The following is a 25,239-nucleotide window of genomic DNA, read 5'->3' as shown; positions in this document are numbered from 1 at the left end:
TGTGGATTATCACGTTTGTAACCTTTCCAGTTTGAGTTCTCATGTATTGATTGACGGGAAGCAAGTCTTTGTGTCTGTCGGTCCGTGGCTGTCCCCTGGTTGGGTTCCAATGGATCAAGTATAGTTGGGCTCACCACCTGTCTTGCCTAAGTGAACGAGGGAAGACCGATCTCCCTGGAGGCTTCTGAGTGCTACCGGTGTTTAATTATCTTTTGTCAGCTACTTTAAATTCAAGTCTTGTGGTTATTTTTTAATTTTCTTAAAATTTTTTTGCAAATTGATTTTTAAATTAATCTTTCAAGCTTAAACATAGCGGCCTTCTGCCTTTGAAAGATTATGGTACTACATTTTAAAATTTTGAAACTTAATTGTGGCCTTCAGCCGTTGGTATTGCACCTTGCATATGTATGTTCTATGTGCTTAGCCTTAAGGCTTTCCACGGAGCTGTGATACATTTCTCTATTTATTTCATTTGCCTCTTTAATTGCATTTTAATCTTGTTGATTTTTAAGATTTCTTGTTGTTAAGCTTTCCGGCCTTCTGCCTTTAGAAGTCTATGGTCATATATTCCAAATTTTGAAATTTAATGTGGTCCTCAGCCATTTGTATTGCACTTTGCATATGTTTGCTGTTTTCTTTAATTATTTTATTGCTATCTTAATTGGATTTATCTTGTAGATTTGTTAAGATTTCTTGTTTGGAGGCCTTCAGCCATGAAAGAGTTGTATTCAGTAAAGGTCCAGCTTTGGATATAAGGGTTATTAAATTACAATAATTGACAATTAGGAGAAACTGACCTCAACCTTTGGCCCTTTCCACAATCCTATTACCTGTTCTTCCCAGCGGGCTCACCGGGCGGTTTCACTAGGGTTACTCAATGTTTGCATAAACTATCAATTAGTGGCAGACTTCTTCGGACCATAGAGCTAACAGGAACTTTGCTGGGGCAGTGGTTTGTGGATGTCAGTATAAACGGCATTCTTATTATGGAGCTGAAAAGTTCTGGTTTGGTGAGGTTCCTAGTCCGTATCTCTTGGAACTCATATTGTATGGCTGAAAGTTTCAAGATAGTTACAATGAGATGCGTTAGGTGAACGGGAACATTTACTGCTGTATGTTCACAGTACATTGTTAAGTCGTGGTATTTCTCTTAGAGTAAACAGATTGCTGCAAGATCAGCGGTCAACGTTATCAGAAATGTAACTTGTCAAACTTATCTCAGTAGTAAACTTATGGCAAGGGCTCCTTATAAAAAAAAAAAAAAAAAAAAAAAACAACTTTTCACTAGTTTATTCCAGTCCATCAATTACTCGTCCCTTTACCAGCAGCGGTGCTGTAATGACACGAATGTGATCTTGTTTGTCACAAAGGCCTGAAGCATGAGGAGTGATCCACAGATCGAGATTTGGCACCCTAAGTAGAGAAAAGAAAGTCGATTTTACTAAACTGGTACTGTCTTTCTTCTTATCATTGCTACTATCTCATTGGACGAAGAAAATTTATTTTCTGAACCAATAGAATAATGGTAAAATGTGAGAACTGAATGGAAATTGTGTTGAGATGCACATTTTTTATTTTGTCAAAACGTTTTTAATCGTTTTACTATTCACTAATGCATGTAGGTTGTTACATGGAAAATGATTAGACATGTTATTGTATACATTATAGAAAAATACAGGAAACATAAAAATACTTCACACTGTAAAGTTGTGTATGTTGTCACATGTAGGTTCCTAGTACTCGCCATGTCCAGGGTATATTCTCAAAGTAAGGCAGATACTACGAACAGTAACAAAAACTACAAATACTCTTCACAAGAATTAGCAGGAAGCATTTCTGCTGTCTATTGTATCATCTACATGTACCAATAGTGGAAAGATGTAAGAAGAGAGAAACATCGTTTTCCATACATTACAAACCTGATATTGGAGAAGCAGGATATACGTTTTTCATAATCAAAAGTATACCATTAGGATACACATAGTTCGCTATACTACGTTTGTGCCAAGTTTAATAACTGAACATGGTAGAGTGGGATATAAAATACCATCACCACACGTCCAATCACCATGCTCTCATGCTGATGAACTGTATTTACGACGGCAGCAGGTTTTGCCAGAAGGTCATATCTGGCTCAAACAAGTTAGTTGCCAGTCGTAGAGGTCTCGTTATCTCCAAATAATATGGGGACGATTCGTCGTACTCCTTCCACGTTTCCGTCAGCAGGGAAGTCTGTTCTGGCGTGGGATTACTGAAATTATAACAATGAGTCATAAGTTCTTATTTCACACATCATTAAGATCCATTTATATTACTTTTAAAATCAATTTATGTTCTACATTGTAACATGACAATTATTTATGTACATGTCAGATTAATGGCAACAATTCATACTTGCACCATAGCATGCACTAGTTTACAACATTTCATTGCTGTTGTGTGATTTATTCACCTTGCATATAATATTATTTCAGAGTTGTTCAACTTATAAATAATTAACAAAAGCTGGTTGGTATTTTACCAGCATCAAATGGAATTAGAAACGCAACTAGTCTGACCATATCTGCAGCTTATTAGGTTTGGGTGGTTATCTATGAAAGTAAGTTAGAAAATTTTGGACTATCACAACAAGGTCTTATTATTTACAGATGTGTAAATCAATAACATTTCTGTTTTATTTGCATTGTGTTTACTTTAGAAATATTCGTCGTTAATATCTGAAAATAGTAACTGAGATACTTGTTAAACAGTTAGGGATTTTTAATTGCACTACGTCCATACATTTACTAAACTGTTATGCACTTCAAGAACTTCAACAATTATATTTTCAGAAACAGTAGCATTCAGGATCATGGAACAAGAGGCAAACTATACTTGAATTTATTGAGAAGAAACAAACGTTTTCTGTGGTAGACTACAGAGCACAATAAATTGTCTAAGCTGCTTAAAGAAACTGTTGATATCCAAGGTATAAGCCTCAAATAATATTTATACAAAGTCAAGGATTATTTGAATAACGCAGAATAGGGAACGCCATTTTGCAGTAAACAGTCAAAGTTTAATAAATCCCGTTGTAAAATGCTTTCCCCATAATTGCTGATGGATATTTATTATATTTTTCGAGCTCAAAATAGCGTTCATTGTGGTAAGGTGTTGATGCAGCTTTCTCAGGTAGCGAAAGGGACGCCACAAAAAGCTCAACAGAATAGTGGAGGTATCATCAGAATCCTGATGCCAGTTGAAAGTTTGCGTGTGTGTGTGTGTCTGTGTACGCTAGTTTACAATGCGTTGTTGTGTAGTAGTAGTAGTAGTAGTAGTAGTAATTGTTGTTGTTGTTGTTGTGTAGTGTGTGTATGTTGTTGTTGTTGTGGTCTTCAGTCCTGAGACTGGTTTGATGCAGCTCTCCATGCTACTCTATCCTGTGCAAGCTTCTTCATCTCCCAGTACCTACTGCAACCTACATCCTTCTGAATCTGCTTAGTGTATTGATCTCTTGGTCTCCCTCTACGATTTTTACCCTCCACGCTGCCCTCCAATGCTAAATTTGTGATCCCTTGATGCCTCAAAACATGTCCTACCAACCGATCCCTTCTTCTAGTCAAGTTGTGCCACAAACTTCTCTTCCCCCCAATCCTATTCAATACCTCCTCATTAGTTACGTGATCTACCCACCTTATCTTCAGCATTCTTCTGTAGCACCACATTTCGAAAGCTTCTATTCTCTTCTTGTCCAAACTGGTTATCGTCCATGTTTCACTTCCATACATGGCTACACTCCATACAAATACTTTCAGAAACAACTTCCTGACACTTAAATCTATACTCGATGTTAACAAATTTCTCTTCTTCAGAAACGATTTCCTTGCCATTGCCAGTCTACATTTTATATCCTCTCTACTTCGACCATCATCAGTTATTTTACTCCCTAAATAGCAAAACTCCTTTACTACTTTAAGTGTCTCATTTCCTAATCTAATCCCCTCAGCATCACCCGATTTAATTTGACCACATTCCATTGTCCTCGTTTTGCTTTTGTTGATGTTCATCTTATATCCTCCTTTCAAGACAATGTCCATTCCGTTCAACTGCTCTTCCGAGTCCTTTGCTGTCTCTGACAGAATTACAATGTCATCGGCGAACCTCAAAGTTTCTACTTCTTCTCCATGAATTTTAATACCTACTCCGAATTTTTCTTTTGTTTCCTTTACTGCTTGCTCAATATACAGATTGAATAACATTGGGGAGAGGCTACAACCCTGTCTCACTCCTTTCCCAACCACTGCTTCCCTTTCATGCCCCTCGACTCTTATAACTGCCATCTGGTTTCTGTACAAATTGTAAATAGCCTTTCGCTCCCTGTATTTTACCCCTGCCACCTTCAGAATTTGAAAGAGAGTATTCCAGTTAACGTTGTCAAAAGCTTTCTCTAAGTCTACAAATGCTAGAAACGTAGGTTTGCCTTTTCTTAATCTTTCTTCTAAGATAAGTCGTAAGGTTAGTATTGCCTCACGTGTTCCAACATTTCTACGGAATCCAAACTGATCTTCCCCGAGGTCCGCTTCTACCAGTTTTTCCATTCGTCTGTAAAGAATTCGCGTTAGTATTTTGCAGCTGTGACTTATTAAACTGATAGTTCGGTAATTTTCACATCTGTCAACACCTGCTTTCTTTGGTATTGGAATTATTATATTCTTCTTGAAGTCTGTGGGTATTTCGCCTGTCTCATACATCCTGCTCACCAGATGGTAGAGTTTTGTCATGACTGGCTCTCCCAAGGCCATCAGTAGTTCTAATGGAATGTTGTCTACTCCCGGGGCCTTGTTTCGACTCAGGTCTTTCAGTGCTCTGTCAGACTCTTCACGCAGTATCTTATCTCCCATTTCATCTTCATCCTCTTCCATTTCCATAATATTGTCCTCAAGTACATCGCCCTAGTATAAACCCTCTATATACTCCTTCCACCTTTCTGCCTTCCCTTCTTCGCTTAGAATTGGGTTGCCATCTGAGCTCTTGATAATCATACAAGTGGTTTTCTTCTCTCCAAATGTCTCTTTAATTTTCCTGTAGGCAGTATCTATCTTACCCCCAGTGAGACAAGCCTCTACATCCTTACATTTGTCCTCTAGCCATCCCTGCTTAGCCATTTTGCACTTTCTGTCGATCTCATTTTTGAGACGTTTGTATTCCCTTTTGCCCGCTTCATTTACTGCATTTTTATATTTTCTCCTTTCATCAATTAACTTCAATATTTCTTCTGTTACCCAAGGATTTCTATTAGCCCTCGTCTTTTTACCCACTTGATCCTCTGCTGCCTTCACTACTTCATCCCTCAGAGCTACCATTCTTCTTCTACTGTATTTCTTTCCCCCATTCCTGTCAATTGTTCCCTTATGCTCTCCCTGAAACTCTCTACAACCTCTGGTTCTTTCAGTTTATCCAGGTCCCATCTCCTTGTGTGTGTATAGCGTGGGCATTAACCAGTGCTGTGGTGCAGGTGAATAGTGTACAAGCATTTCTGTACATTAATTATTAACTTGTTTCCCAAAATGAAAAAAAATTTGCACACCACATATCAACACAACAATACAACATGTTATTCTAGACATACTCGAGAGAATATCACAGGTTGCATTAATCAGTTAACTTTTTAAAATCTGTTTACCTCAGTAAACATGACCTATCTGCTTTGTAAACAATGTGTGTATGAATAACCAGTAACTAATCGACCAAGATTCCATTTATTATTATATATTTAAAGACAGAAGAACGTTTAGAATAGCATCCTGTCCAGATGGAGATACTGTAATTAGATGCAAATTTTCATCTCAGATAGGCTCACATATAGAAAGGATAACCTTTGTATCCTGTTGATTGCTGGCATGATTCATAAGAACTACTTCAAGAAACATCCAACAGCAGTAACTTAAATTATATCTAGATACTTTTCTTACCAAACAGCAAGTAATCAGTCCTTTCAGAAACAGCATAACTTCATAAATGTATATTTTTCAGTAAACATAAGAAACTATTTTTTGAAAGAAAGGTCAATACACATCAAAAGTAGCTTTGTCCTTTTTACAGAGTTTAGTTAAGTGAATCACTTAACAGTCAGTATAATCTCAAGATCCTAGCAGATCCAGCCAAAATGGTGATCAATGTGATTATAGTTGTATTTTTTTCCTAAAATTAACTCAAATGCTTGTGAAACTTTATCACCTTAACATGCTCTTGTAATCAACTTAATGATAACTTTAAGTTCAAAAGCTATAAAATATGTAAATGCTGACTTATGTAGCAAACTTACACAAACATGTGACATCAGTAATATATTGCCTTTAACATTAACATTAATTTGAGGCATCATACTGGTTTTTTAAATCACACAACAAAAATAATCTTACAGTGTTATGACTTTTCAATGTTAATGTGTGACTGAAATCAGTTATTTCAAATTATCAATATTTGTGCAAAATTTTTTCCGTTGTATGCACTTGTTCGTTGTAAACACACATATCGCTTCCTGGTACCCCACAGCATGAATGTATGTAAATGTGCTGTGTTGATGAATGGCGATGTAGCTCCTGTCCCTGGATGCCAAAATCAGTACTTGAACTGTGTTAATGTTGACATCGTTCGTCTCTTGAACGATGTTCGTTTTCCAGTGAATTCTTCTTATATCAACTTTTCAACAATTCTCTTAGATGACGGAGTTTACTGTCACCCTTACTACCATGAAAGCTATAAATGTCTACTGACAAACCTCCTCCATTTCATCATTGAGAGTGATGAAGTGTCTGATGAAATGTGTCAACGTTAGCAAAACATGCTTTCTTACAGTTTCGTCACTCACCTGTTTTTCTTTCTGGGATTGTTTTTTCTGCATAGTTCATGTATTCAATTCCATGAACATTGCTCTTTTAATTACCTCACCCTTGTGCTCAGCTTCATTCCTCATACACCTGTTTTATTTTATGGACATTCCATTGTCAGAGAACTTTAAAATAAAACAACTATCAACCTGCACCTCTTAATCACATAAGATAACCAAGGAAGTAATGTTATGTTCTGTCTAAAAGACAACCAACTCTTCAACAATAACAAATTTTATCACACGAATGATCAGATCACACAGCACTTCCAACAGACTCAACGGTGGTGCCACACTGAGATTAGAAACACCAGAACTGCAGGACTCGTGTTGTTTCTAAAACTAACACAAACTTACCACACACAAAGAAACATACACAGATTAACGGAAAATACGTCATTTCTGTAGAGAAGGCTGTGGCTACCCTTAAAGAATGCCTGCATGTAGATTTCATTTTGTATAAAATTTGGAGTTACATTGTTTCTAAAATGACCGATTCAAGTTTTCCCAGTTAACGTTCGCTGATTTACAAGCGGATGACCTGCAGAGTGATTCTTATTAGAGATCAGAATAGAACTGCTTATCTGACTAACCAGGATTTACGATGAAATTATCTTTCACACCTTAATCACCGATGTTTGGTTGCGAATAGGTCCAGTTATTGTTAAAATATATTTATTCCCTCATGTCGTGAATAGCCCATAATCAGAATATTAGGCAAAAGAACTTAATACAGGATATTGTGTCATGTGACATGTATCGTACCACTGATGGTTCAAATGGTTCAAATGGCTCCGAGCACTATGCGACTTAACTTCTGAGGTCATCAGTCGCCTAGAACTTAGAACTAATTAAACCTAACTAACCTAAGGACATCACACACATCCATGCCCAAGGCAGGATTCGAACCTGCGATCGGAGCGGTTGCTCGGCTCCAGACTGTAGCGCCTAGAACCGCACGACCACTCCGTACCACTGATCAGAGACAGATATCACACATATATTGTGCTATTTACTCCAATACTCCATTGATGTGGTACCTCTGGACATGTTTGGAAAAACGTTTCAACCACAAGAAGGTTGTTGTTATCAACCAGAAAGCTGTTGTCAGACATGCTCAGTATTTATATAATACCGCAAGACCCTGCGTGACTTTGTGTAGCAAGTTCAACAGTAAAATTAGCAGTAGCCATGGAGTCAAGTTTGAAATCCAGTAATATGGGAAGTAAAGTTTTTGCTACAGGTACAGAATGATCAGTTCTGTTCCTTGCATGGCATAGCGGTATCCACCAAACTTAAGTTACAACATCGTCGTGCTTGAACACTGAATTAAATGTGATCCACTCAATTTCAAATTCCTCAACGTGCGAAATTCATGCATCACGAGAACGCCAAATGGTTTTCTCGTCTTCTTTCTGATGCACCATGAAACTTATTATATTTTCCTCAAGCAATATCAGCAATTGTATTTAACCTAACTTGAATTCCACACGAAAGTTGCTGCACTCTTTTTGGGCCCACATTCCCACAACCATATGGTATATTTCAACACATATTCCCCGTAAATTTTTTTGTTGGAAAAAAGTTTCAATGCCTCCTGAAGGATAATAAATAGATGTGGCCAGATTTTGAGCCGAATACTGCGACATGTTTTTGATGTTCAGTTCATCCCACACTCATGTTTTCCGATATTGGAGATGAGTGTTTGAAGAGCCCAATACAGCAGCTTTAAGTATAACTTCAGTGATCTGGTCCATGTTCTGTGATGTACAGTTTCACAGCTCCAAATTAATGCATCTCTATTAGTGGAGTGATATATCTTATAGTCATATACCATCATTAGTGCTCGTTAAAAGCAGGAAAAAGCCTTCCCAGGACGTCTCATCAGCTCCATCAAACTTCATAGTTGGGTATGGGAAGTGTCTGTTGTGATATGGTGAAAACATCAACAATCGTATTCAGTCGACGGTCACTTGGTGTCTTCATTGCCCTTGAGGAAAAAAAAGGTCCATAATATTGCACTAAGATGCGACTGGACACAGAGTCTGTCATTATGCAGGGACATTTCACATTTCAGAGTGATATGCAGAGACATTTTGCTGCAAAGTGTATTTTCTCAATACATGTCAAATAAGCACCAAATAAATGACTGAAACAAAGTAATCGTTTCTTTCAGTAGAAACCTTTTTTTTAACACTCTCTAGGCAACGGAATATAGTTACACACAGTAATTTATGTAAATGAGATTCTCTGTAGAGTTCATTAGAGTACACAGTGTATGCAATTGTTGACAGTATAATGTATTCAGTCTGCTAAAATTCCTCGAGGACTTACTTCAAGGTAGTCCAGTGCACATGAAATGGCGGCGTCACGGGAAATTGCCCTCCAAATTGATGTACACTGCAGTGAAGTCAATAAAAGATTGAACAGCTGTTATGAGAAAGAAATAATTGAAGGTACCGTTTGTCTCAATCACAGCTGACGAACACTTCCTAGAAATTAATGTTCTTAGATATTCTGAATACGATAGAGCAGAACACTGCACAGCTTCTCAGGTCTATGATACTGCAGACTGTATGCAGCTGTCTCTAGGCAAGGAGTCTGTCGGACCATCAGATGTGTAATTTTAAACAAGGACACCGCGGTCATACATATCGTTGTAGAAGGCAGCGCTCCACCATGGCGGTGGGAGTATGTATTGTAACACTCCGTTTTTATGTATTCCGCTCGATCGGGATCTGAATAGCAGCCCAAATAAATATTGATTAATGTGACCGTGTACCTAATGCGGCTGGCAATCGGAATGGACTGCTGCGGAGTTGTTACATTCCATTTTGTCCTTCTCAAATGCTGTAAAAATGAAATGTCTGGTGACAAGAAGAACGCCAACACAGCTTCACTAATCAAGACCTATATTCGTCTCAAAAACACAAGAAAAAGGAGACAGCCACTGCCTTCGTCATACATATTTAATTGCGGCTAATCTCAGCACAGGCTTCTTCGTCATTCATAATCGTCACACGCAATCACTGTAATCCAACATCGCAATCCAACACTGCAATCCAAATGATGCCGGCGCGGTAGACGCGAAACCAAATAAATATCGTCACAAAAATATCACTGAGCACTCTCGTAATTGTACTTTTTCACTTTCCCGTATTATTCTAACACAAAGGGGTTAAACCGCGGCGATGGCCACTCCCTTCGTCGGTAAGCCTTGCATTACAGCAACCGGCCTCCGCACGGCTCGGCTCGCAAACTGGAACTGACTTCAACTCTACACTCGTTCTCGCAACCCGACACTATCGATTGTTTGCCCTGTCGACCTGTGCCGAGTGCAAACTTATAGTAAGGGCCTACGGACCCCTTACAGTATGTATTACAGTTTGTAGCACAATTTTGGAATTCTTTTTAAAAATCAACGAAAACCACAAAAATCGAAAACTTTCACATGAAATTTATTAGAAATGATTCTGTCAAAAGTTAGACTTCAACAACAGCAAAAGACAAATCGATATGAACGTAAAGCAATAGTAGTTTTTCAAACATTTTAAATTTTTTTCGAAAATTTTGAAGCATTTTCATCATTTTTCAGGCATTCTTACTATTTTTCAGAAATTTCTAATGTATATTTCGTTTGTCCAAATATTTTCCAAACATGTTTCAAAGATTTCAAGGGAAAATCGTAAAATTTCAAGCAAAACATAAAAATTATTGTTAGATTTAAAATTTTCTAATCTCCTTGTTATCTCCACCATTCTTTTCTTGAAAATGTGAATAAGAAAATGGAAAAACTCATTCAAATAAGAAATATTTTTCCATTTCTTTTATTCATTTATGTCCTTAAAATTTATACAAAAATAATTTGGCAATACAAATAGGTCTTTAAAATTTTTGGAAGATTTAGAAACTTTACTATTCGCTATTTTGAAAGGAAACATCTAAAGTTTTATTTGATAAATCGACAAAACTGTTAATTATCATATACGCATTGTACATTGAGAACTATGATAAGAGAATTTTTTGGATTTCATTGATGTTATGAATTTAAATATGATGGTTGGGAATATGGCTTGCAAAGAAATACACAAATATATTTCTCATTCAATGTTCTTACTAACCTTTCTCTTTGTCCCAGGCACAATATTATTAAGTTGTGATGTTCATCATATAATTTTTTGGGGTATTCTGAATGTACGTCAAATATATATTACAATTGTAGCCTGTCATTACGGTGTACCTGAGGTTAGCTTATAAGAGTAGAAGTTCGTCAGAGCCGGGGGGAAGTAAATGAACGAGACAAACAGTCTTTACAAGGGACAGAGCGAGCTGGGGTCACTGTTCTGATGACTCCAGAGTGATAGGTTTACGACATGGCGCTGCCAACCGCCCACAGGGTGCTGCCTAACTAACAATTGTCTTCAGAGCTCGAAAAATACAAAAACGTGCCTCTATTTTCCGTTTGGCTGCCTCCGTTGTGTTAGAAAATGGTTCCCCTCTCTTCCCGCAGGGAAGATAACTCTGTCGGCAGATTGGAATCTCCAAAATACGGACATGGGACGCAAAAATACGAGCCACCAATCAATTGTAAATAGTTTTTCTTTCTTAACCCCAAATGGTAGTGTGGAAATATTGTAGCATTCAGACAGCGTTGTTCCTACTGGTGAAAATGTTGTGAAATGAGAGAGGCGCTGCGTTGGGCACTACCAGTACTGTAAGACTGAAAATAAGCGTTTAACTGGATAAAGCTCTTTTTCTTTTTGTTGTAAACAAACTGTTGCTATGCTAAGGCCTGTGATTGGTAAAGACAAGTGGAAAAGATAGGATTATAGTGAGGGTACGAGGTTTCATAAGTGCCACTAGGAGACATACGCGAGAAATCACTTCTTCACCCTCTATACTTTGACTCCAGATGGGCATGTCACATGGTTTTCAAATTCACCAGATCAAACAGTTGTCTGATTGATCCTATGTGATTGCAGGAAAGCCTCTGCATTGGCGTGTGGTCATGGATCTTTTATTTGGTACTATGCATTTGTAGAATGACCTCTTGCCGTAGTGTTCAGCTAAGTTGATAGCTTTATGTTTAGCCTCTTGCTTTGTGAGATTAAAATTTTTCATTAGACATGGTTCAGTTTTCTGAAGGTGTTGAGTACCTAGCATTTTTCGATCGAAGTAGGAGAGCTGCATTCTATGTGTGTTGCGAAGTCCCCTTAGAAAAATTAATGAATTACTGTGCTGATAAACCTCTTACATTATTTGATTTTCAAACAGCTGAGCAGAACTGAGCGTACTCAGACATTTCGCTCTTTACCTATTCTGATCAACACTAAACTGACAAACAATATTTTTTAGCGCAACGCAATCTGACTTTCAGTAATCCCTACAAAAGAATGGCCCTGACTAACATTAACCTATACCTTTCACAAATTACTTACCTCACAAAAATCTTCATTACTCGAACTACTGCAATACAGCGAGCGCCACTACTGCCAGCTAAATAAAAGGTTCTAACTACCGAAGGCACTAACTACTGATAGGCATAGTCAGCAAATGAAAGATTTTGGTAGAGAACAAACAATGTATTTACCTTAATAGTGTTCAAAAGTCATAATATATATAGCAGTTCATGACATCCAGTCTTACAAATTTACTGTCTCTGATGGACATACGTCCAGATCATCCACTCTCAAAACTCCGCCATCTCTCTCCCCACAGCCACCACTGCTGGCGGCTCACCTCCAACTGCGCAACGCTACGCGCTGTTAACAGCCAACTGCCCAACACTAAAATAGCAAATTCCAACAATCCCACCCAGCCACAGACTGCACACAGCACAGCCAGTGATTTTCATACAGAGCGCTACGTAGCGGTGGCGTTAGCAATATAAAAACCTAAACAGCCTACTTACAGTGTGTTCGATTTGAGCATCGCTCAGGATCACTTTATTCACGCCTATAGAATATTTCTTGGAATTTTGGCTTGATTATTAAAATGTTTAACATTGCACTGGTTTTGCACTGGTATGGATGCATACCATCGTCCTCATTAACGTAAATTTGAACAGGTATTCATTTCAGTGCAGGTAAGGATTAGTCGCATTTTCGCCAATAGACACGTCTGCTCAAACAGACCCGTCATGCAGCACATGGGCCGTGCCATCGCACCAGCCAACGCAGCCACAACGACGCAGCACACATGTTCAGTACAGTAAACTGTAGCTGAGCTCCGGTAGTTTAGGGTATCTCAAATTTTACTCAGCTATGGTCATGATTCAGCTGACCCTTAGACTTCCATTCCAATTTCAATCTTATAATAAATAAACATTGCTGATTCAGCAGGGCATACTTTTTCGTGAGTGAGCAGCAGGAAAATTGTTTGGTCACTTCATTCCTTTTCCCTATCTTTATAAACAGGTGTCAAACAATTAACGTGCTCAATGTGCCTCCTTTTTTTCAGAGTAAATTGAATTCTTTAAAAATAGTATCAACTCCTTCCAGAGGCTAGTACCAGAAATCACTTATATGTGTATATGATTCTTATGGATGGCAGTGCCATTGATTGAATTTCATGCAATTATTTTGGTCTATTGTGTAATTGTACAGTTAGTTTGTAGCGTTAACGGGGGTAATACTTATGTGGTCTTTCACAAACGTGCACTCAATTCTAATAAAATACCTTTCGAATAGTTTCTCTTTCACACTATTGCTAGCTTTAATTTGGTGCTTATTTCATTCTTCACGTAAGTATTTCTTCCATTTATACAACTCACGTTCAAATTTTACCAAACCAAGCTGGTTTTGCGTACTGATTGTATATAAGCGTTTTCTTCCTTCTGCGTTCAGCTATAAAACTTACAGCCTTTTCTTTCTCACTGAAAGCTGTTACAATATATGTTTTCTTAGGACCTGGAACGTATTCTGTTTTGGTTCTGGACTTGAATTAGCATGACAATCATTGTTCGAATCACAGTTCACAGAATAGTCCAAGTTATTTCTTATCAGCTCCAATTTTTCCAAAATTTGTAACGAAATGTCGACATCGTTCGAATGAATGTCCATCAAATTAACTAATAAATAACAGAAGAAGTAGATGATTTCGTTTTCGTACCACGTTCTTCATATTGCTTCTTTGCTTAGATGAAAACGTTAATTGGATTCCACATTAATGTGAATCTCTGAAACCTGCACGAAGCAAGATGTTATTAGCAAGCATATACGAAGAAACCACATAAAAAGATTAATCCAATTTCATCTCCATTGTTAACACGCAGCAATACTGCAAAGACAACTGCTAATTACTGAATTGCAAATTCGAGTGAATAGTAACTGTAAAAGCTGTATAAGAGAAAATTCTACGGAAACTGAAATTCGCTTTACAAATTACTATCGTGATGTGACGTGTTATGTATTTACCGATGTGCCACCAACCAAGAATGTGTGCCCGCCATGTTGCGCATGCACTGTCTGCTACACCTATGCCAGGGCCAGGGGCGTACTCCAGTTACCTGGCGAGCTACGGAATAGGCAAACATGACTTTTTTTTTTTTTTACAAATTACTTTCAAAGTAGCTTAGCAGCTAAAACTTTGACGATGGTATTCTTTCAGTGTATTTGTCCTGTATAATAAATACCAGGGTAGGTTGCAACATGTGGAACTGGACAGTTCCCTTGTAAGCTGCGTAGACGTTTTTGGATAAATCTTTAAATTTCGGTGTCTTTTTTTTAATGATCCGATTTTGATAAAAATAAAAGCTGTACGTTGCCCCAAGCTATTCTGAAGCTATATGTGAAAACCCCATTAAATTTCATTTCTTTGGTTTGGAGATAAGTGTGCTCAAACAGACAAACAGACAGATACTACAGCTTTAGACATAATTTTAGATTACGATATATTTTTTCCTTGATCAGATTTTGGTAAATTAAAACCTATACGTTGTCCCAACCTACGCTCAAGTTAACTGTAAAAACCCCTAAAGATTCGTGTTGTTATTTTGGGATTAATGCGCTGAAACAGACAGACAAGACGGGTTTCTACTTATATTGCTAATATAGATTTTGCGTCCTTAATTACTGAATACACTGCCAGTGTGAAAGGTAGCTCACTGAAAATTTCACCGTCTCAGAGAAAATTTATGCCTTTCTTATAAAAGTTGTTGGATTAGCGATCACTTTAATTTATGTGACATAGCGCCATACCACCTCAGTTTGCGATTTTACAAGTAAACTTCGTAGTCAGTTATAAATAGCAAATTGATAAGAAAACTACTTACTCATATTTGGCGAAATTGGCCCACATTTCTATCATCTGCGCTCTGATAATGCCTCCATCCGAATTAGGATCGAGATTAGTGGGCGACGTGAACATGTAATGTACATCGTCGGCGTGTGCCGCCCCTGAACATAACAGAAAGAGAACATATGTAATCAGCCTGTTATAGGCCTCGTTGGACTAAAACTCTAATTACTTATTTGTTTTAGAAAGGTTACAGTAGGAGAAAAATGTCGTTTCAGCTGTAGAAGATGTTTTAATAAGCCGAGCTCTAATTTATTAAAACTTAAAGTGTAATGGAACTTTTTTTCCAATACACATCAAATTTTGAACATTTTTCTGTCATTACACCGAAGCATGAACAGGTTCTGCAGAGATACCTGCAATTTTGAACGATTTTGCTATGAAGCAAAAAAGAAGCGCACAACTGGATAACACTGAGGACAGTAATAATACAGTTAGAAATGGAGTACAAAGGAAGAATGTGCGAACTCGTTTTCGCCTTAGCATTCTGAACGATAGCTGTCTTCTGTCGATAATCTAACGTTTTTGAAAGTTGTAAAATAAAGAAAAATTAACCATAATTATTAGAAGATACCAAATTATGTAGAATATGATTTTAGGACTTAGTTCCTAAGACTGCAAAGAGATAAAATGTTCATAGATACAGCTGCACCATTTCTGGCATGATTTAAAGGTTTCTTATGTCAAAGTCGCCAAGTAAGGGCCATTAAACTCGGCAACGTGGGAAAGAAAGACTCTTTTAGTTTTCTCAACGGTAAAAACTTCAATTCAAATGGCTCTAAGCACTATAGGAATTAACATCTGTGATCAAACTGAAGCGCCTAGAACCACTCGGCCACAGAGGTCGGCAAAAGCTTCAGTATCAGCGTGAGATATCGCAGGGCATAATTATCTGACTCCAGGATATGAGTTTGTCACTTGTGGTATTTTGGACCATTCAGGGCGTATAGGTACAACATATAATAGCATGTGGAATGAATGTTAGAAGACGGTCACAAACGGTGACTGTTGGATGCTGGACCACATAACGCAACACAGACCCAAATGGCGACCATCTGGCACACGTAGCCGTAAAACACCTTAGAGCTTCTTCCAGTCTTGTGACGATGTTGGAGCACTGAAACTCGCGTGGATTGTCTGAAGTGACCGTTCTTCTCTGTCTCCTGCGTTCTGACTGGTGGCAAGATTGCTGTTGCAAGCGATACCACCGAGAAAAATCGCAAACACCTCCGACTGGGCACGTGAACTTCTTCGCCAGCGTGGTGTCAAAATTTTTGAGTTTGTAAGAAACAGACGTCTATAAACGCCACGCACTTGTCACAAGATACAACCAATGATAATTATGGTAGTTATATGCACTGATAGGAATGCCATAGTCGTAATATTGCAACACTTCAGTGATATGGAGAAGGTGTTATTTACACAGCTAATACGTAACCTTCGGCAGCCACGAGCCTAGAGTTGCGGCGAGGTCCATCAAGGACCACTCACACGCTCAATGTTTATTGTGCAGTACTGAGTATTACGCAGTAATATTAACTATCTGGCAGCGGTATTGACGGTTTGCATCGTATATTGAAGGAGACCGCAAATTCTTTTAAAATACTGATACTCGCTCAGTATATTCCGCAATATGTTGTACTCTGTATGGGTGGTATTGCGCAATATATTGTAGTTCCTGCCCAGTTCAAAAGAAATTAGTTCGCTCCGAAAGAATTTCGCAAAGAACTGAAAAAAGTAAATAGCGAAAGATTAGGTAGTATGCTGAAGGATATGTATTAAAGTTTAGCATGGTACCTTGAGAAATGATATTCCCGATTGTAAAAGAAATGCTAGAGATCTTCTTGTCCGCAGCAGAAGAGGTAACTGAAGCAGAAAGGTACATTTTACTTGCCGCAGTTTTTAGTCTTGGCAAATAAGATGTCGTCAGCTGTCCAGTGAGCATACATGCTTTTCTAATATATGCCTGACATCGTTCAGGTGTGGGGTGGTCGAGACCAGGTTTCTTCAAATTGTGATCCGACGAACACTAGATACCCGCGAGAAGTGATTAAGAGCTTTTTCCGACAATTTCAGAACACTAATTGTTTTCGAAAAATTATTTTATGATTTCTGTGTCATTAGTTACGGCTTAAAATTGAATTAATCACTGAATAAAATAAGTTTTTCTCGTTTTTTTAAATAATCTTATTAACCTTCAAAATAAACAAGGCGTTCCATCAGAATTCCAGGATTCTCAGAACGTTTCATTATAGGAAAAGTTTGGGAACCTCAGATGTATAGTAATGTGAAATGCAGAATGAAAGCTTCAACAGCGAAGATTGATAATTCAAATTTTTCTGTTTTTGTTTTCTTTATGACCGCTTTCGGCAAATCAATCTTGCCTTCATGAGACAATTTGCAAATAAATCACAATACTTCTCCATCTGCCTTCTCTATCACCAGGACTTGGCCTTTGCATAAGAGACGATCAGGAACTTGATATCGGGCTTTGATCTTAACTACATTATTTTGTTCAACGTCTGAGTGAATATGAAAATTCGATTATTTCACCGTTACTGCACTCAGACTAAATTCGGACTTGTGTAAATACAGTGCCAATCATGAAGTTTCATAAAGTATTGTAATGACCTACTTATCTCCAGAGGAAGAGTACTTTGGTTTGTGTGCTTTTCAAGCACCTGGTCTCTATTCTCTTTGCCCCTCAATTGGCAGAAGAATTAGCAAACGCATTAGTAGGAGGGCTAACAATGTGGTCCACCGGTGAAAGGAAAAGTGTACCCACTCCCGAGAGGAGTGGGCTTCAAATCTCCGTCCAACTATCCAGATTAATGTTTACTGGGGTTTCCGTAAGTAGTGTAAAGAAAAAAACTAACAGGAGGAATCGATCGGTTTCCTTAGTGTTACTTGTCGAATCCGAGCGTGTTTCCATCTTCAATGATTTCGTCGTCGACGGGATGATAAATGTAAATTTCCTTTCGTACATATTTCATAAATGAATTGTAGTTATCCAACAATCTCCCAATAAACTTTAAACAGTAGTTCGTGGTGTCCTCAACTCAGCCAAATGATCCTTTAACACCATACTTTCAAGAACTGTTCCATGCAGTAACAAAATTTTCTGACACTAGCCCGTGACTGGGTTTTCTTAACCGGAGCACTAGGCGGCAGCAGGTGGTGAGCCTAGCGCACTGGTGGCCTTCTACCGCAGGTGCTCATCTGATACAAGGCTGAGTGGACCTGGGAACACGCTGGAAGGATTGGAACGAAAGAAAATCTCAGCCTCCATATTGAACTGAACTCGGAACCTACAAACTCAATTCTAGTGCCCTACCTGTTTGACCACAACGTCCACGTTGCGTGAAGTAGTTGATTCATTGATCTGGTACTCATTATCAAATGAGTGAATTGCGATCTATAGAGACACAGATAAACTATACGCGTATTGACTCTACTGTGTACAAGTGTACTGTTTTAGAAATATACTTTCACATTCGTTACTCTTTCATGTTTTGTCTGGGAAATTTTCACCTGGAATTAAATTAAAAACAGCTTCAAAAGCATCGATTCTGGCCAAGGTTTTTCGAGGTTTGGTTTGGCCGTAGGACAAACCGTGGAACTGGAAATTCATTTGAAAATTTTCCAGACTGGGATTCCCAAGGTGCCGATACCAGCACACTTGGTATTTGACTGAAGAGTCCTTGACTCTACATGGATCATTACTCGATCAACTTGCTGTACGTATTAGTGAATTACGCAAATGTACAGTTTTCAACAAGTTGTCATTTATGATGTGTTGGCATAAGAGCCAACACCGTGTTGCTAGAGGCCGAAATGCACGCGTTTAAGCTCACGCAGACTGACGTGAGGTCTGGAACAAGGTAAAGTAGTTGAGTCTAGTAAGAAAAGAACGTAGTTGCTTGAATACTTAACTTTAATCCGTAATTGGAGAACATCGCTCTTGATGATACATTAATTACAATCTCAATATAAACTGGTAATGGCGCCTTGCTAGGTCGTAGCAAATGACGTAGCTGAAGGCTATGCTAACTATCGTCTCGGCAAATGAGAGCGTATTTGTCAGTGATCCATCTCTGGCAAAGTCTGCTGTACAACTGGGGCGAGTGCTAGGACGTCTCTCTAGACCTGCCGTGTGGCGGCGCTCGGTCTGCAATCACTGACAGTGGCGACACGCGGGTCCGACGTATACTACCGGACCGCGGCCGATTTAAAGGCTACCACCTAGCAAGTGTGGTGTCTGGCGGTGACACCACAATTTATTTATCGTTACAAAAGAAAAACTTTTGGTGAATCTTTCGATACCAGAAAATACACTACTACTATATAATGTTCCTAGTTCATTACATAAAAGTGATTTTTATATGTGAATTTTTCAGTATTAAAGAATCTATTAAGTAGATTATGTTTATGTACGTTGCTGACTCTCCTTAGACCGTTGATATGTATGCTTTATTTGTGAAGAATTTTTCAGCATAAGTCGAAATGTGGGTAGCTGTGCTATTTCAAGTAATTGCCCCAAAACGATTGATAGTGGATAACGTTATGGCACCCTCATCATCATGCTTCATTCCAGGTGGTCTGATGTTCAGTTCTTCTTATCTGGCTGTCGAGTGCCAGGACTGTAGCCTGGGTCAACGTGACGTGGTAATTACATTGATGTGTCGCAGTGTGGACTGGAATGTGTCGCAGTGTGGACTGGAAGTGATGGAACAGATGATGCCACATGACTTGCGCCTCACCATGTTGGGTATAAACAAGTGTGTTGGAGCCTACTGTCTGTTAAACCATCAAACAACATGTCATAACGAGGTGATTTGGGGTTTAGACCAATATGCTTAAGAGCCATATCCTTTTTGAAGAATCCATTATGGTATTGGACTAAATTAGGGTCGGAAACGATGCCATCTCGTTCCTCTGCTGGCCAAATTATAAACTCCGTGCGAACAGGCCTCAGAGACTGGTATCATCCAGAGCGGCCCGAGCGAGCGTGCCGTGTACTTTGCCGATGTTGTGCGCTACGCTACTGAGGCTGCGTAAGAGCTATGACGACGTGCCTGTGCTGTGGCTAAAACTACAGCAATTTTCGTGTGTCATTATAACGACAGAAAACAAATTTTAAGTGATTTTCGCACCACAGCATGGGAATAATAGGCTACAAGAAGAAAGTTACGACCGTGAAGGGGCCATCGGTCGTAGAACTCATCGAAGTTTCAGCTCGGAGGACTGAAGAAAATCGTACAACTGTCTCTGCACTTTACATCAGTTGCAGAGCTAGAGGGTGGACAGAAATACACGATTAGATCGTAGCCTGGTGCAAAGTAGAAGTTGGCATTGTATCCTTTGACTCTGACGCCAAGATCGTTCCGCAAGTAGCGAACATGGACGACCGTAGTGCCGTAAAGAGCACTTTGGCCGATCTCATCGTTCAAATTTCAGAGCAGAAGAAGGCGCTGCCAAAACAGAGCGAGAAGACAACAAAGGTTCTCGTCCGTGGGCTCCCTTGGATCTGTGATGAAGCAGCAGTCCGAGAAGGGCTGCGATGTACAAGTTACCAGGACGTGGCAGTCTAATTCCACAACCAGACGAATAGGAAGGAACAGCCACTGTTCATAGTTTCCATGCAAGCAGCAGCGGAGAGTGGCGACATATTCCAGCTACCAAAGTTCCTTGGCTTCCCAATGAAAGTGGAAGCTTTCCCTCCCTATCTGGATAACAAGCCCCAGTGCTTTAAAAGCCAGATAATGGAGCACGTAGTTAAACACAGCCGCAACGCTCCTGGGTGCGTCAAGTCGCCGCGCGGAATGACAGCCGCACCCGTGAGAGGAGAAAAAAAGAGAATCCGACACGCCTCCGCTGCGGTGGGTCGCATGTCGGAGACTGGCGCGGCTGCCCGGCCTTCTTAGGGCACACGAGGGCCGCAGATGAGAAGAGGTAGGGCCGTCAGGGTATAGAAAGGCGCCAAAAGACGCCTCAAAACAAACGGCTGCACCGAATGGAAAGAAGACACACGTGGGTACTAGCGCGTCGCGAATGCCTCCCCCCCCCCCTCCATGGGTCCCCCGCCCCCTTCACCACCCAGTGAGAGTGGGAGTGGGGGATGCCCAATGTGGTGCACTTCAGCACCGACCGCAGTGAAGATAATGTTGTTAGCTGGCGCAACGATGGCAGAGGCCGCGTTGACCGCCACACCACCACCGAGGAAGAAGCTGCCACACTGGGCATCAATGCTGAGAAAGCAGCTGCGCATGGTGCAAACCGCTCCAGCCGAGAACAGGCCAACACACGTTGAGGCAACCCCACAAAGCAGTCTGTCTCTGTCGCTGCCGCTCCTGAGACGCCGGATATCACGTAAGAGGCGAGCCAAACGGAATGCCCCAAGGAAGAGCAGGAAGTCCATGATGCAGCCACCCAGACAGGACATACAGTAGTCACCAAGATTACACAGGAGCTACAAGACATCGATGAGACGAACAAAAAACTCGAATCACAGTCCCAGCCCATCTCTACAGATGACTGGTGCCGTAACTGTGCACCTGCTGGGGCATTATGTCAAACATTCAAAGACTACAGACATCCTAAACGACACTGAGCAGTAGATTTTCCATATTTTGAGGATCAGTACAGCCGTCATTACTGGCCTTTCACCATCTAACTATCGATGTCTCTATATTCCAGATCTGTCTAACAAGTTTTGGAAAAAGTGAACTTCAGTTTACCAGAGGAAAATCCAGATCCCAAATCCTGATATCCCCAAATTCATTTTGGTAGTCAGGCAGGCAAAGCGCTGTTGTGCTTCAAAAATATGATTTATGGACTACAGTGGTAGTGGTAGGCCTCAGAAAGCCCACAGGTGCCGACTGACCCGTCCTCAGCCGATATGCGTCACTCGATGTGGACATGGAGATGCATTTGGTCAGCACACCGCTCTCCTGGCCCTCTGTCACTTTTCGTGACCAGAAACATTACTTATTTTAGGTTATCAAGCACATCGGAATTGGCCTCATAAGGCCTGAAAGGATCCCGCTTGCCAACAGTGTTGGGCAGACCAAGATGTGTCAGCCAAGCCCGAGAGCGCCTGACTTCAGTGATCTGATGAGAAACTGTGTTGCTACAGCGACAAGATCGTGGGCTCGCCAAATTATACTAATGAAAATTTCTTCCATCATGTGTATTCAATCAGTGATCTTTAGGTCGATCATTAAAGCGATGGACATGGACATAAGGCAGTTACCTTGGAACAGTGATTCTTTCTATTTACATAACTAGAAAGGTCGATCGTAAGTTGAGTTTCGAGTACATAACGTGTTTGGAATCCATGTCACTTACCTTGGGAGAAAACTATTGGGTTACAGCAAATCATTGGTTTCGTAACAAGTATTCTTCACTATTTTCCAGTAGCTATGTCGCCTAGCTAAGCTACTTACTGTTGAGTAAGGTTAACCATAAAATTTTAGTTTCATGGGCAGATATAAGGTGTTACTATAAACACAACACATAAAGTATTCTGAAACTTTTAATAGATAGATAGATGTCGTGTGACTAGGGCCTCTCGTAGGGCAGACCGTTTGCCGGGTGCAAGTCTTTCGATTTGACGCCACTTCGGCGACTTTCGTGTCGATGGGGATGAAATGATGATGATGAGGACAACACAACTCCCAGTTCCTGAACAGAGAAAATCTCCAACCCAGCCGGGAATCGAACCCATGCCCTTAGGATTGATATTCTGTCGCACTGACCACTCAGCTACCGGGTGCGGACTTTTAGTAGACGAAGCTGTATCCTAACGCCAGCAAGCGCTAAATAAGCATAGGTGCGCCAAGAACTATGAGTGGATGTGCCACATGGCGTCGGTTACCATAAGCCGAAGAAACGTTTAAGACCCAAAGGAATTCCAAACAGTGGCTGCAGGCGGCTCTCATCATTAAGCCATTCAGACGCAGTGGTCATCGTAGCTCCACGAACTGTCCTAGCAAGCTTCCCACGAGACCCGAATTATCAACTTATCTACACTATAATTACATAGTGCCCATTGCCCATTATCCTCATTACTCATGGCGTTTCACCGATTCCTTTAAGGAGCTCGAGCCTGGTGAGCATCTGCAAATAAGGAATCATTGGCCCGTCTCGCTTTAATTATATACATAGTGTCAGTTCTTTCAGACATGTCCGAATGAACGGATACCACATATATCGAAGAGAAGATATGTTTGTCTACCACTGCAAGTGATAAGTAGTGAGTCTACGGGGCCGGCCGGAGTGGCCGTGCGGTTCTGGGCGCTACAGTCTGGAATCGAGCGACCGCTACGGTCGCAGGTTCGAATCATGCCTCGGGCGTGGATGTGTGTGATGTCCTTAGGTTAGTTAGGTTTAATTAGTTCTAAGTTCTAGGCGACTGATGACCTCAGAAGTTAAGTCGCATAGTGCTCAGAGCCATTTGAACCATTTGAATTTGAGTCTACGGGCACGTTGATACGACGCAATGCAGCAACACATAGCTGTAGATAAAACTGCTGCAGAAACTGGTGTGACATTAATTCACCTGTACGGGACACAAAAGAAGAGTGGAAATCGTGTTCACACTGCTTAGAAGGGTTCTGGGATGAAAGTAAATTTTGATGATACGTCATGCATGAATCGATCGCTACAAGCATACCAACAAATAACAACGCAATTGTACTGAAGTTTATGTCACAAAGTCGGCGATTGAAGTTGATACTGAAATCGGAGAAGCTGGGTTTAAGCAAAGACAGTATAAGCGTTACAACTCACAAATGTTAGAATACGTGTAAGATTTGTACCTAATTCTACCACACTAATTAACTAATGAGTGGAGATTACTTTCAAGGTCAATAAAAATATTTTGGGTCTTCTATCTCTGTAGCTTCGTGTTACTACTCGTACTTATCTAAGGTTTTAGGAGTACCATATAACTATATAGCAAGCAAAGAATTCATTTACGTGACAAACTAAGTTAAAATATTATGTAATGGGTGACAATTATTGAACTACACACGTCAAAAAAGTTTTGCATCACCCCAGTTCCCAGAACTCCTGAAAATAGATGTTGACTGTGGATACTGTATCACAGACACAGTCCCTTTGACTGTTCAGAGATGTCACTAACCTGCCCAAAGATGTAATCAGCCACGCATGAGCAGCGCCTATTAGACGGAGGGGGTCCGACAGCCGATCAATTCCAGTCATTTCACCATGCAGGAAGTACACAGCTCCTGTTGTCGGCAGTTCAACCATACCTAGACGGTCCGTACCGCGGTTCGATCGCGTCCGCATTTTTACATTGTGCCAGGAAGGGCTCTCAACAAGGGAAGTGTCCAGACGTCTCGGAGTGAACCAAAGCAATGTTGCTCGGACATGGAGGAGATACAGAGAGACAGGAGCTGTCGATGACATGCCTCGCTCAGTCCGCCCAAGGGCTCCTACTTCAGTGGGTGACCGCTATCTACGGGTTATGGCTCGGAGGAACCCTGACAGCAACGCCACCATGTTGAATAATGCTTTACGTGCAGCTACAGGACGTCGTATTACGACTCATACTGTGCGCAATAGGCTGCATGATGTGCAACTTCACTCCTGACGTCCATGGCAAGGTCCATCTTTGCAACCACGACACCATGCAGCGCGGTAAAGTTGGGCCCGACAACATGCCGAATGGATAGCTCAGGATTGGCGTCACGCTGTCTGTCGATGGCTTATTGGCGAGACATTCGTCTTCATGGATGACAATTCGCGCCCCCATCGTGCACATCTTATGAAAGACTTCCTTCAGGAAAATGACATCGCCCGACTAGAGTGGCCAGCATGTTCTCCAAACATGAACCGTATCACACATTCCTGGGATACATTGAAAAGGGCTGTTTATGGACGACGTGACCCAACTACCACTCTGAGGGATATACGCCAAATCGCCCTTGAGGAGTGGGGCGATCTGGACCAACGGTGCCATGATGAAGTTGTGGGTAGTACGCCACGATGAATAAAGGCATGCATCAGTGCAAGAGGGCGTACTATTGGGTATAAGAGGTACCGGTGTGTAC

The 25,239-nt window shown here is 40.4% G+C and overlaps 1 protein-coding gene across 1 annotated transcript in view; it reads right to left on the bottom strand.

Moving 5' to 3' along the window:
- Positions 1-1,589: 1,589 nt before the first annotated feature.
- Positions 1,590-25,239, bottom strand: part of LOC126236938 (esterase FE4-like) — an 87,087-nt gene continuing 63,437 nt past the window's right edge. Inside the window, exons 10-11 of the mRNA XM_049946628.1 lie at positions 15,141-15,264; positions 1,590-2,251 (exon numbers count right to left, since the gene is read on the bottom strand). Coding sequence (XP_049802585.1) covers positions 2,095-2,251; positions 15,141-15,264 — 281 coding nt within the window. The 3' untranslated portion in view covers positions 1,590-2,094. The remainder of the gene's footprint in view (positions 2,252-15,140; positions 15,265-25,239) is intronic.

This window comes from Schistocerca nitens, chromosome 2, assembly GCF_023898315.1.
Source record: "Schistocerca nitens isolate TAMUIC-IGC-003100 chromosome 2, iqSchNite1.1, whole genome shotgun sequence".
NCBI classification, from domain to species: Eukaryota; Metazoa; Arthropoda; class Insecta; order Orthoptera; family Acrididae; genus Schistocerca; species Schistocerca nitens.
Note: the sequence above shows the minus strand (reverse complement) of the source record. Positions and strands in the feature narration are given on the sequence as shown.